The sequence below is a fragment of the Salmo salar genome, chromosome 03 (genome assembly GCF_965601325.2).
Source record: "Salmo salar chromosome 03, fSalSal1, whole genome shotgun sequence".
NCBI classification, from domain to species: Eukaryota; Metazoa; Chordata; class Actinopteri; order Salmoniformes; family Salmonidae; genus Salmo; species Salmo salar.
Window position 1 is genome coordinate 17512501 of NC_138293.1, and position 13920 is coordinate 17526420.

At 42.4% G+C, this 13920-nt stretch overlaps 1 protein-coding gene across 1 annotated transcript in view; it reads left to right on the forward strand.

Moving 5' to 3' along the window:
• The window catches only part of LOC106599092 (uncharacterized), an 18757-nt gene extending 4932 nt beyond the window's left edge, over positions 1-13825 (forward strand). The window contains exons 2-9 of the mRNA XM_082973059.1: positions 2313-2410; positions 2826-2906; positions 2969-3112; positions 3529-3610; positions 7892-8112; positions 11404-11499; positions 11672-11732; positions 12380-13825. Of these exons, the coding sequence (XP_082829185.1) occupies positions 2313-2410; positions 2826-2906; positions 2969-3112; positions 3529-3610; positions 7892-8112; positions 11404-11499; positions 11672-11732; positions 12380-12393 (797 nt within the window). The 3' untranslated portion in view covers positions 12394-13825. The remainder of the gene's footprint in view (positions 1-2312; positions 2411-2825; positions 2907-2968; positions 3113-3528; positions 3611-7891; positions 8113-11403; positions 11500-11671; positions 11733-12379) is intronic.
• The last annotated feature ends 95 nt before the right edge of the window (positions 13826-13920 follow it).

Consider the following 13920-nt stretch of genomic DNA (forward strand, 5'->3'; position numbering starts at 1 on the left):
AGTTCTGCATAGCCAATTTGTAGCGGTAAACAACAATGAATGTCAGCTCAAAGTTCAAAGTTAAGTCATCCAAAATGTGCTTTCTGGCAGTACAAAGAGGCTTGTGCTGGCGCCTGGTTAGGCCATAGGATTTGATTGAAGCATAGCGAGTGTGACTGACTGGGTTGGAACCCGGTGCATCTGTGTGTCACGACAATACTTTGTTAGTCCACTGAGCTAAAGCCTAGGCATTAGGGCCTTAAGCAAGGTTACTCATCACGTGAGTGTGCTGAAAGTTGTCAAACTACCTCTGCAGAGCACACAGAGAGCCTGGGGAAGCAGGCTGGAGGCTGCTGATTGAGTCATGCCAGGCAGCATTAAGAATGGAGGAAGAGCTGCACTGTAGATAACAGACTGCTGCCGCTGCACTACTGTCTGGATTATAGTCCCTTCAGTCCTCCTCTGTGACCTGCAGGAGAGGAGAGAGGAGGAGAGGAGAGAGGTGGAGGAAAGTGTGTGTGTGCATGGTGTGTGGACACAGCCAGTTAGCAATAGAGTCGCTAATTTGTTCTCAAATCTAGTTCATGTCCCTCAACCACCTTCCCTTTCAAAAGGACAGTAGATTACCCTACTGTTCCCCAATCGGAACTACATCTACACTGGACCTGCACAGTACAGGGATAAGGCTGATAAGGCCTGACACAAGACCCAGTAAGGCAGTTATATAACAATAAATAACCACAGAATTGTGTGCATATCTCGAGGTCGTGAATAGAGCTCAAAGAAGACTGAGAATCTATGACTAGGTACAGAAAATACCCCTGCTCAGGCAAATCCCTAATTTGACTGCAATTACTCTGAGGCTACAGTATCATTGTTTAATCAAGCAATGTGTGCTCATGTTATAAGAGTATTTTTTCACTGTCATGCTCAAAATTCTTTCAACAATTATTGAGGTTTTGAAGTGTTTCTGTGTGTTTGAATGCTCTACATGTGCTCAGTGGGCACAACATGGGAGAAAGAGATATGAAACAGATGATGTCCTACCTGAAGTTGTCCAATACGAAACACCCATTTTACTTTCCTGTTTCAAGCTGTTTTGCTACATTGTGGCCTGCTGAACATGACCCATGCCTGTCCTGTGTGTCGTGTCTCTGTGAAGAGGGCAGCATGTACGAGGAGAGCATAGGGAATGAGGGCAGCGTCTGTAGCGACAAAGCCTTTTTCAGACATAGTGAATGCAGGGTTAGGTATTTAATGTATTTTTTTATAAATACCCTACCATCCCAACCCTAATTGGAGTAAACTAAAGGACAACACTACTTCTACCGCTACTTACAGCTATTTTTGCTCACACCTACGGTACCTGTAGTTAAATAATGAGACAGTATATACTCTACATTCCTAATTTCCTCTTGCTTCAAGTGCAAGTATTTCATGTCTTTATTGAAGGAGCAGATTGTTTTTTGTTGGTCTGTTTTTCAGTCTAAGTGACAGAATTAAAAAGCCATTTTGGGCTGACCAATGTAGACATTTTCAAATACATGCATCTTAAAAGGTTTATGTCACGACATGTAGATCTGAAATCTTTTGGACATCAGAGCAATGTCGAGGAAATCCTATTTAAGCTAGGACAGGATATTCATATGATAGGTAAGATATATAAAACCTCTATCCAACTGACAATCTCTTAGAAAAAAATATGAACTATTGGAACCAAGACTTAAAAAGAACAGATATTGGCACAAGATGGAGGGAATGTTGGAATATACACTGAGTGTACAAAACATTAAGAACACCTGCTCTTTCCATGACATAGACTGACCAGGTGAATCCAGGGGAAATCTATGATCCCTTATTGATGTCACTTGTTAAATCCACTTCAATCAGTGTAGATGAAGGGGAGGAGACTGGTTAAAGAAGGACTTTTACGCCTTGAGACATGGATTGTGTATGTGTGCCATTCAGAGGGTGAATGGGCAAGTCAAAAGATGTAAGTGATTTTGAACAGGATATGGTAGTAGGTGCCAGGTGCACCGGTTTATGTCAGGAATTGGAACGCTGCTGGGTTTTTCATGCCCAACAGTTTCTTGTGTGTATCAAACTCCATCTATCTTGACACAACTGTGGTAGGCATTGAAGTCAACATGGCCGAGCGTCTCTGTGGAACGGTTTTGACAACTTGTAGAGTCAACGCTCCGACAAATTGAAACTGGGGGGGGGGGGGGGGGGGGGGGTGTTCCTAATGTTTGGTAAACTCTGTGTATCTAACGCAATTACATTTAACGATAAATGTACGCTTAATTTCTATTATACCCCCTTTCCCTTTTCAGAGTACAGCATGGCAAAGACCCTCACAGCGGCACTGAGGGTGGCAGAGGAGGCCATCGACGAGGCCATCAACAAGGCAGAGGGATACACCGACAATCAGGTAACATATTCTGTGGCGGTCAGTCGGTCAGTCTGCCTGTCACTCATATGACTCAGAGGTGACAGGGAGAAAGTAAGACTGCTGAAGATTGATTCCACTTTGCAGTACAAGATTTGTATTCCTTCTAGTTTGCTGAAATGCAGATCATTCATATACAATTCCATTTACTTTGTACTGCCCTAACTAAACAAACCCACTTCTATGTTATTGTCCATTTAGATATTTTAGCATGCAGTAGTACTGCAACCTCTTGTAACAGACTAGCCGAGCACTGACACAGTCATCTTCTGCACCTAATCACTCCTTTAATCTGTAAAATCTTGCATATCCAAAACCACCTTTAAAAACTGTTTACAGGATATTATTATTTTATATTTATCGACTGTCTATCTGACTTCGCTGTTGTTCTCTCCAGGATATGCAGAGCGAAGCAAGGTATTTGCGGGACCACAGGGAGGAGCTGATTGAGGAGCTGGCCACAACCATCGTACAGAAAGTAAGTACCATTTAATTTAATTTCAATTCAATTAAACTCAACTCAACTCAATTCCATCCTAGATCATCCAGCGGAGGAAGAACCTGGTTGAGATGAACCCAGACTGTGACCTGGACAGGCCCCCAGGCAACCAGAGTGGTGAAAAGCCTTTGGCTTCAAGCTGCCCCACCTCCCAGCCCCAGATCACCACATCAGTCCACGCCAAGGTATGGAGCGTAAGGTGGTTCAGGGAACTACGCTTATGTGATCAGTAACCTTGCCTAGGCTTCAGTTCAGAGGGCTAACACAGTAGTGTGGTGTGCAGATGACCCAGGTGGCCGAACCTCGATAGCCAGGCTTCTTCATGTTCGTTCAGAAAGCAGAATGATAAACGAGACTATGGTTTTCCCAACATGAAGACTTGTGTTGGCTGATGACCAGGCTTTAGCTTAGCAGGCTAACATTGTTAAAAACCCAGTCTGTCACATAAGACCAGAACATAATACAGTTTATGGAGTGTGACTTGGTTGGTTATCTTTACCTCTCTTTACCCATATTTAAGTGTGTGTATTTACCTCGGCGGTTTCGCTCTGCCTCCCTTCTGGATGATAACGTTGTGATGCAGTGCTCCGGGGTTTCCCAGGACTCTCAGCAGGGGCTGAAGGAGGAGGGAGGAGCGGCAAGGTTGGCCAGCTGGAAGAGTATTGACCGCCTGGATAACTCCAGTAAGAGCCTACTGGCCACTGCAATTTACTATTCACACACATCTTTACAAAATGTCTTTAGTACACACACCTTAAGTAGTAAGTTTCAGATTTACCTGTTGATGATGTCATCTAGCTAGAGACTGGTGGCTAACGGCTTCCTCCTTTGTGGTTGTGTGTGTGTGTGTGTGTGTGTGTGTGTGTGTGTGTGTGTCTGTGGTGTGGTGTGTGTGTGTGTGTGTGTGTGTGTGTGTGTGTGTGTGTGTGTGTGTGTGTGTGTGTGTGTGTGTGTGTGTGTGTGTGTGTGTGTGTGTGTGTGTGTATGTCTGTCTGTCTGTCTGTGGTGAATGCCACGCAATCCACACAATTCTGTGTGTGTGGCATCTGTCTACCCTGGTGTGTGTGAGGTGCATTCTCAGTGCTGAAGAGCCCTGACGGAAACTGGATCGCCTTGGAGAGCACCCAGCTGTCTCAGCCCAGCCTGCTGACCAAGAGGAAGTCGTTGGTATTCAGTGTCCTGGAGTGGGAATTCGGTGTGATATCCGCCTACGACGAAATGGGCTCTTACGACACCGAGGGGGCCTGGGACGCTGCCTTGCTGGAGATACGCAGGAAGATGACCTCCAACGCCAACAACAACCAGGGGTCAGAGGCTCCAGACGCCCAGGCCTCTGCTGGCCAGCAACCCAGCATCCCATCACCCTCGCTGGGTCACCACGCCAGCACGAACACCCTCAACTTTGAGTCTGAGGTAGGAGAAGGTCAGGTTGGGGGTCAAGGGTCGAAGCTCCAGAAGCTTCATCTCACCTACATGAAGAGAGAAAGAGATTGGGAGGAGGAGAGGTTATGGCATATGGAAGTGGAGATGAAGGGAGGAAGAGTGGAAGACAGGGATTTGGAGGAGTAGAGTCAACACTTGGAGAGATGGAGAGATGGAGAGATGGAGGAGAAGAGAGAAAGAGAGAGGGAGGGAGAGAAGGAAGAGCTGACATCCAAACTGTGTAGACTGGCTAGACAAGTCGATGCCACACAGTTTTCATCCATAGAGGATGATCTGGATAGAGCGGGTTTCGATGGTGGAGAGATGGAGAAAGAGAGGGAGGAGAGAGAAGGAGGAGGAGAGAGGTAGGAGATAGTCGCGGAGGCTCTGTGGGAGATGAAGGGAGATAAAGTGGAACTGATCTCCAAGTTGAGAGAACTGGCGAACATTAGCGCCTCCCAATTTTCGCCTAACAGGAGGAGGAGAGAGCAGAGAGGAGTGTAGGAGACATAACTAAGTTGTGACAGAGTGGGTCAGAGAGAGATGAGGAGAAATGGGGGGAAAGTGGCATGGAGAAAGACGGGGAGAGATAGAGAGGAGGAGGGGACAGTTGGAGATGGAGAAGCCCTGGCACATGGGAGTGATGGTGGTGGAGGGGAGGAGGATGATGAACGAGAAGAGGAGTGATAGAATCAGCGAGCTAGATGTGAGACTGTTTGACTTTGAGGATGAGAGTGAGAAAGACAGAGAGCTGTAACACGAAGAGACAGACACAAAGGTAGAGGAAGAGGAAGAGAAAGAGGGAAACGACGGTACAGAGGATGATGGAGATGATGTTTGAAGGAAAGAAAGAGGCTAGGCGAAGCAGAGAGAAAGGTGGAAGGTGGGATGGGAGAGGCAGCAGTGGGAGGACAAGAGCGAGAAAGAACAGAAAGTGTGGACACTGTGGAAGAATGTGCTATTTGATAACATCACTTGCAGCCTAGTGAACACACTGGGTGGAATGGAGGTAGAGATGGATGGAGAGATGGTGATGGACCTAGACAGAAAAGAGAGAGGAGAGGAAAATAATAACATAAAAGTTGGAGAAAAATAGTTAAAGATAGATTAATATCTAATGAATAAGATGCTAATGCTAGAACAGCTATCAGGCAGATTTGGAACTTTGCATAAGACAGGAGTCAAACCTGGAGAAAGGGTGTCCCCTGTGTTCAGGAGGAGATACTGAATTTAAGAAACAAAGGACCTAGCTTTACCTCTAGAGATACAGTATATGGCTATGTAATTCTTCTGACATTTCTAACCTGAAAGCAACTAACAGCTGTAACACTAACTATGTGCTTGCTACTCTAGACCCTTTTACTTTCCCTTACTTGTCTTTTCCTTTCTCTTCCTCTGTCCTTCCTTGTTCCATTGCTTCATGTTAGGATAGTCCTAATGACAAGGGCCTAGAAAACACACTCCAGTTCCTTTCTGATTTGCTACAGCAGGTGACATCACAAACTAACTGATATCTTGACCTTTACCAAGAGCAACTGGGATAGCGCTATGAATCCAATTAATCAACCATCAATCAACCAATCAATCAAACACTATTTATTTCTCTTCGTTCTTTGGCTTTTCTCTGCTCGTTTAAAACTGTTATTCTCACATTAATGGATGTGTTACACAAAAAAACAGAAGGCTTTTGGGGATTGCCTAAAAGTTGTGTTAATCCAAACGGGGGGGGGTGTGTGTGTGTGTGTGTGTGTGTGTGTGTGTGTGTGTGTGTGTGTGTGTGTGTGGGTGTGTGTGTGTGTGTGTGTGTGTGTGTGTGTGTGGTGTGAGAGGTACTCGGAGGTGTCACTGCACAGTATCACCACTGAGGTGCTGAAGGTGTTAAACGCGACAGAGGACCGACTTCAGGGGGTGGAGGGAGATGACTGCACCCCTTCACTGTCCCCCAACACTGACACAAAGAGGCTGAACAAACAACTCAGCAGACTGGAGGAGAATGTCTGTCTGTCTGTCTGTCTGTCTGTCTGTCTGTCTGTCTGTCTGTCTGTCTGTCTGTCTGTCTGTCTGTCTGTCTGTCTGTCTGTCTGTCTGTCTGTCTGTTCGTTCTTTCAACATACAGTGCATTCTGAAAGTATTTAGACCCCTTGACTTTTTCTACATTTTGTTATGTTACAGCCTTATTCTAAAATTGATTAAATAGTTTTCCCCCTCATCAATCTACACACAATATCCCATAATGACAAACCAAAAAAAGTTGTTGTTTAAAAAAAATAAAAAATACACAACTGAAATAAAACGTTTTCAGACCCTTTACTCAGTACTTTGTTGAAGCACCTTTGGCGGCGATTACAACCTCGAATCTTCTTAGGTATGATGCTTCAAGCTTGGCAGATCTGTATTTGTGGAGTTTCTCCCGTTCTTCTCTGAAGATCCTCTCAAGCTCCGTCAGGTTGGATGGGGAGCGTCACTGCACAGCTATATTCATGTCTCTACAGAGATGTTCGATCGGGTTCAAGTTGGGGCTCTGGCTGGGCCACTCAAGGACGTTCAGAGACTTGTCCCAAAGCCGCTCCTACGTTGTCTTGCCTCTCCTACGTTGTCTTGGCTTTGTGCTTAGGGTCTTTGTCCTGTTGTAAGGGGAACCTTTGCCCCAGTCTAAGGTCCTGAGGAAGGTTCTCCCATCTCCACAGAGGAACTCTGGAGCTCTGTTAGAGTGATCATCGGGTTCTTTGTCACACCCCTGACCAAGGCCCTTCTCCCCCGATTTGCTCAGTTTGATCATGCAGCCAGCTCTAGGAAAGGTCTTGGTGGTTCCAAACTTCTTCCATTTAAGAATGATGGAGGCTGGGGTCACCCGAGTGGCGCAGCGGTGCAAGGCACTGCGTCGCAGTACTAGAGGCGTCACTACAGACCGGGGTTCAATCCCGGGCTGTATCACAACAGGATTTTGTCGATGCACAGATCTTGGGAAGGGTACCAAAACATTTTTTTGCAGCATTTAAAGGTGGTACAAAAGTTACATAAATAAATGATGGAGGCCATTGTGTTCTTGGGGCCCTTCAATGCTGAAAAAAAAAAATTGGTACACTTCCGCAGATCTGTGCCAACGGACAATTCCGTCAACCTCTTGGCTTGGTTTTTTCTCTGATATGCATTGTCAACTGTGGGACCTTAAATAGACAGGTGTGTGCCTTTCCAAATGATGTTCAATCAATTGAATTTACCACAGGTGGACTCCAATAAAGTTGTAGAAACATATCAACGACGATCAATGGAAACAGGACGCACATGAGCTCAATTTCGAGTCTCATAGCAAAGGGTCTGAATACTTATGTAAATAAGGTATTTCTGTTTTTTAAAACCTGTCTTCACTTTGTCATTATGCGGTATTGTGTGTAGATTGATGAGGGATTTTTTTTTCATCCATTTTAGAATAAGGCTGTAACGTAACAAAATGTGGGTCAAGGGGTCTGAATACCTTCCGAATGCACTGTATCTCACGTTCATTGTGGGTTTAAGAATGGTGTGTGATGCTAACCCTTGTTAATGTTATACAACTGAAATGACCACAGTCTGTCTGTGCAAACTGAACTGTGCCCACCAGGTGTACGTAGTGGCGGGCACGGCTTACGGTTTGGAAGCGGAGCTTGGCGACCTGGAGGAGTGTGCCCGGGCCGTCGGAGGTGCCACCTCAGACCTGGAGCTGTCCTACCTGGAGGAGCAGGTGGCAACGGCTTCCGCCCAGGTGCAGCAGTCTGACCTCCAGGTTTGTGTTCAAGTCTGGACGTCCTCTGTGTCTCATACGGAGCATTCAGATAGTATTCATAACATTTTGTTGTGTTACAGCCGGAATTTAAAATTGATCAAATTGAGATTTTTTTTACTCTGGCCTTAACACAATACCCCATAATGTCAAATTGGAATGTATTTCCATTTTTTTTTACAAATGAATTAAAAATGAAAAGCTGAAATGTCTTGGGTCAGTAAGTATTCAACCCCTTTGTCATGACAAGCCTAAATACACTACATGACTAAAAGTATGTGGACATCAATTTCCACATTATTCATTACAATATTTAGTTGAGGTGTAGGGTTTAGTGAATGATTTGTCCCAAATACAATGCTTTTAGTTTTGGAAATATTTAGGACTAACTTATTCATTGCCACCAATTCTGAAACTAACTGCAGCTCTTTGTTAAATGTTGCAGTCATTTCAGTCACTGTTGTAGCTGACATGTATAGTGTTGAGTCATCCACATACATAGACACACTGGCTTTACTCAAAGCCAGTGAGTGGTGTGTCATTAGTAAAGATTGAGAACAGTAAAGGGCCTAAACAGCTGCCCTGGGGAATTCCTGATTCTACCTGGATTATGTTGGAGAGGCTTTCATTAAAGAAGTTCTGTTGGACAGGCAACTCTTTATCCACAATATAGCAGGGGGTGTAAAACCATAACACATCAGTTTTTCCAGCAGCAGACTATGATCGATAATGTCAAAAGCCGCACTGAAGCCTAACAAAACAGCCCCCACAATCTTTTTATCATCAATTTCTCTGCCAATCATCAGTCATTTGTGTAAGTGCCATGCTTGTTGAATGTCCTTCCCTATAAAGCATGCTAAAAGTCGGTTGTCAATTTGTTTACTGTAAAATAGCATTGTATCTGGTCAAACACCATTCTTTCCAGAAGTTTACTAAAGGTTGGTAACAGGCTGATTGGTCAGGTATAGGAGCCAGGAAAGGGGGCTTTACTATTCTTGGGTGGCGGAATGACTTTTGCTTCCCTCCAGGCCTGAGGGCACACACTTTCTTAAAAGGCTTAAATTGAGGATATGGCAAATAGGAGTGGCAATATCATCCGCTATTATCCTCAGTAATTTTCCATCCAGGTTGTCAGACCTCGTGGCTTGTCATTGTTGATAGACAACAATAATTGTTTCACCTCTTCCACACTCACTTTATGGAATTCAAAAGGTCAATGCTTGTTTTTCATAATTTGGTCAGATATACTGGGATGTGTAGTGTCAGCGTTTGTTGCTGTCATGTCATGCCTACATTTGCTAATCTTGCCAATAAAAAAAGAATTACAATAGTTGACAGTATCAGATGAATGAGGCATCTGATTCAATTAATGATTCAATGAATTCAATAAATGATGGAGCTGAGTTAGCTTTTTTTCAAAAAGTAATTTAAGGTGCTCCAAAGCTTTTTACTATCATTCTTTATATAATTTATTTGTATTTCATAGTATAGTTTTTTCCCTTTTTATTTCGTTTAGTCACATGATTTCTCAATTTGCAGTACGTTTGACAATCGGCTGTGCTGCCAGACTTATTTGCCATTCCTTTTTCCTCATCTCTCTCAACCATTCAATGTTTCAATTCCTCATCAATCCATGGGGATTTAACCATTTTTACAGTCATTTTCTTAATGGGTGCATGCTTATTAGTAACTGGAATAAGCAATTTCATGAATATGTCAAGTGCAGTGTTGGGTTGCTCTTTATTACACACCGCAGACCAGCAAATATTATTTACATCCTCAACATTAGAATCACTAAAAACGTATTGTATAACCTCTTATACACTATATTAGGCCAAGCCTTTGAAACTTAGATATGGCTACTATATTGTGATCACTACATCCTATGGATTTGAATACTGTTTTAGAGCAGATATCTGCAGCATTAGTAAAGATGTGAGCAATACGTGTTGATGATTTAATTCCTGTGCTGTTTGTAACTACCCTGGTAGGTTGACTGACAACCTGATCCAGGTTGCAGGCACTGGTTACAGTTTGATGTTTTTTCTTGAGTGGGCAGCTTGATGATAGCCAGTCAATATTTAAATCACCCAGAAAATACATTTCTCTGTTGATATCACATACATTATCAAGCATTTCACACATATTATCCAGTTCCTTATCAACAAGAAGACAGTGAATGTTCCTAAATGGCCAAGGACCGTTTTGATGTAAATCTACTTGAAAATCGATGGCAAGACCTGAAAATGTTTGTCTAGCAATAATCAGATTTGGAAAAAGTGTTAAACAAATCAACATATATTTTATATTTGAGATTATTCAAACTCTTGATTAACACTTGTTTGGTTACTACATGATTCCATAAGTGTTATTTCATAGTTTTGATGTCTTCACTATTATTTTACAATGTTGAAAATAGTAAAAATAAAGACAAACCCTTGAATGAGTAGGTGTGTCCAAACTTTTGACTGGTACTGTACATCATAACAACTGTAGCAGTGAATAAATAAATGTCCATTGGGGTGGAGGCAGAGTAAAGACTGTTGAGGGGGTGGGGGGGACACTTACTATAGTAATTTTGTATTTTTTAATTAATAACTTCTTACGATGGGAATGTGCTCTTAATGACAGATTGTTAAAATGAGGTGAAATCAAAATACTGTATATCTTTTTTTTCTTACCCACCATAACAATTTCAATTATATCACTGCCAAATTTTTGGGTTGGTTTCCCCAAAAATGTATCTCCGTTGATAAATACATAAAGAGCGATTTAAGAATCCTCTTCAGGGCCAAACTATGGCATATGCCGAATTAGGAACCACTTTGGCCACCCACTTTGGCCACCCTGCAAACTGCAAATGTCATAGCCATGCATTTCTGGAGTGGTCAGGTATTATATGTATGTACAGTACATGTATTTGAAATACATTTTACATAAAGTTAAATATATTTAAATTTATTTTTTTTTCGTATAAGAATGCAAGATTTTTGACCCGAGCCCATTGTGGCATTTCAGACGCAGTCTTTTGCTTTGAAAAATGGAGAAAGCGGGTGATTTTACCTGGGATTTTACTGTGGTATGGTGAAATTAGAATTAGAAAATTGTATGTGTTTCTATGTTTGAATGTTGGTGATTGTCACATAATGAAAAATATAAAATAAAATGTTTGAAAGAAAGAATTAGAAAGTGGTCCTTATGTTTGACATAAAAACATACACATTAAATTGTGCTTCTTAAGTCCTTTTAAGTTGATCTGAGTCAGATAATCTGAATATTTCTACTTTGTTGTAGGTGTCGGAAATCGCAGCCAGGATCGCAGCTCTGAAGATCGCAGGTCTCAACGTGGTCCCACAGAACCGCTTCTCTAAGCCCCAAGAACAGCCTAAGGTACTGGACCAGACCAGGCCACTTAGGACTAAGACTAGGAGGTTTTCCTGGTCAGCAGTTTGGGGTCAGGAAAAACTCCTGGTCCCTACTTGTCACTCACTACCAGCGTTTAACAAACACATACCTTGTGATTTTCTAACAAACTAATTAAGTGTCACGTGACTCTCTGCAGCCACAAACATTGGACTCTTCACGGCAAACGAGGAGGCGGCTACCTGCTCCACCCTTGAAGGGTTAGATATACATATTATATATGCCATATATAGGTAACTGCCAAAATAAAGGAAACACCAACATAAAGTGTCTTAGTATGCCATTGGGCCACCACGAACCAGAACAGCTTCAGTGCACCTTGGCATAGATTCTACAAGTGTCTGGAACTCTATTGTTGGGATACGACACCATTCTTCCATGAGAAATTCCATAATTTGGTGTTTTGTTGATGGTGGTGGAAAACGCTGTCACGGGCCGCTCCAGAATTTCCAGTAAGTGTTCAATTGGGTTGAGATCTGGTGACTGAGATGGCCATGGGATATGGCCTACATGTTCATCAAACTATTCAGTGACCACTCGTGCCCTGTGGATGGGGGCATTGTCATCCTATGGGGGCATAGCCATGGTAGCCAAATAATGGCCTGCCCAGCATTTTTATACATGACCCTAAACATGATAGGATATTAATAGCTTAATTAACTCAGGAACCACAGCTGTGTGGAAGCAAATGCTTTCAATATACTTTGTGTCCCTCATTCAAGTTTTTCCATTATTTTGGCAAGATAGTCACACATTTACTAGAATCACATTAGTTATTGTATTCAATAGAGTGTGTGTGGTCTCATGTTGTTCTGTATTTTGACCCACATGCCTTATCTCTTCTCAGATAAAGAAACCTAAGCCGGACTGACCGGGCATGTTGACCACTGCCATGGCCCTTTGACTCCCCCCACACCAGTGCCTTGAGCCCCTTGTCCAGTCAGGACGGTGCCATCAGTGTCCAGTAAGGGGGTTGCTACCCTGCCACTAAGACACTACAGAGTACAGACTGACAGTTTTACCACTACTTCTGGCACTGTGGATAAAGACAAGAGTTGTACATTTCTTAATAATGAGAGATCGTAGCTACATACTTTATGTACATTTGAAATGGATTAAGTTAAGAAACAAAGCAGTTTTTATAGAATCTTTATCTTAAATATGCTGTTGAGTGAAATGTCAATCATCTCTTTGTTATTGGACCTTTCAACCAATCGGTGACCAGAGCCATTTTTTATATAGCTTAATGAGAACGTTGTTATGACAATGGAGATGTAACTCTAACAGATGTGTGGCTATTGTCTGAAAGGCAAGCTATGATTTATACTACCGCTTGTTTTAACATGTTTTTAACAGTTAACCTATTTGATAAATATTTATAAAAGACACTGGTCTATCAATGTTGTGGGAACAATCATTACATAAAAGAGACAATTATTGAAATACGTGCAAAATAACATTCCTAATATCAATAAAACAATCAGCAGTGATTTGTCTTATACTGTATTAATTATCTGTTGAATATGGGTCATACAGAATATTATACTTTCAGGTCGACAGAAAGTCTCATATGGTTGTTAATTCTTTATAACCTTCTGCATCTAATGTATGAATTTACATTGTAAATTATGTACAATAAAATAAAAATTGTATTACTTTTGGCTTATCATTGTGCTCCTACAGATAGATGTTTCACTGTGTAGGCTACCTGTAGATGTCCTCCACTATTACAATTGTATGAACAAAGTCATGAACTAAAGCCATGAAGTAATCAATCTTGAGATTCATGCACACACAGAGCTTGCCTAACCTTACAGTTTAAGGAGTTGGAAAAATAAGTTTGTTTGGGTTTTTGAGCCGAGGAAGTGGCACCAGTGTCTGACATTCCTCCTGTCCTGATGGAGCCTGGGACCTGCACACAGGAGGAAGATCTCAATTGCATACTCCTCGCGTCCTCTTTCCCGCCCCTCCAATGGGGTTTTGAGAAGGAGATGAGAAGAGAGGACACGAGGAGTATGCAATTGAAATCTTCCCAGGGCTTCTTACTAGAGAAGTAAAGGCCATCTTTATGGAAAAAGACTTCAACAGTTCGTTGGCTGCATTTAGACCGGCAGCCCAATTGTAATCTTTTTTTTCTTCACTAAATTGGCCAATCGACCAATCAGATCAACGCTGAAAAATATTTGATGTGGAAAGATCTGATTTGATTGGTCAAAAGACCAATTAGTGGAAAATATATCAGAATTGGGCTTCCTGTCTAAACACAACCTTTATGTTCCAATGAGTGCTTCCAAGAGCATCTAACATCCACTTGTTTCACCCAAGCAGTGCTCTTGCCTTTGTTTTCCATAGACATTCAACAGCATCCTTCCTCCATAACCTGCACAT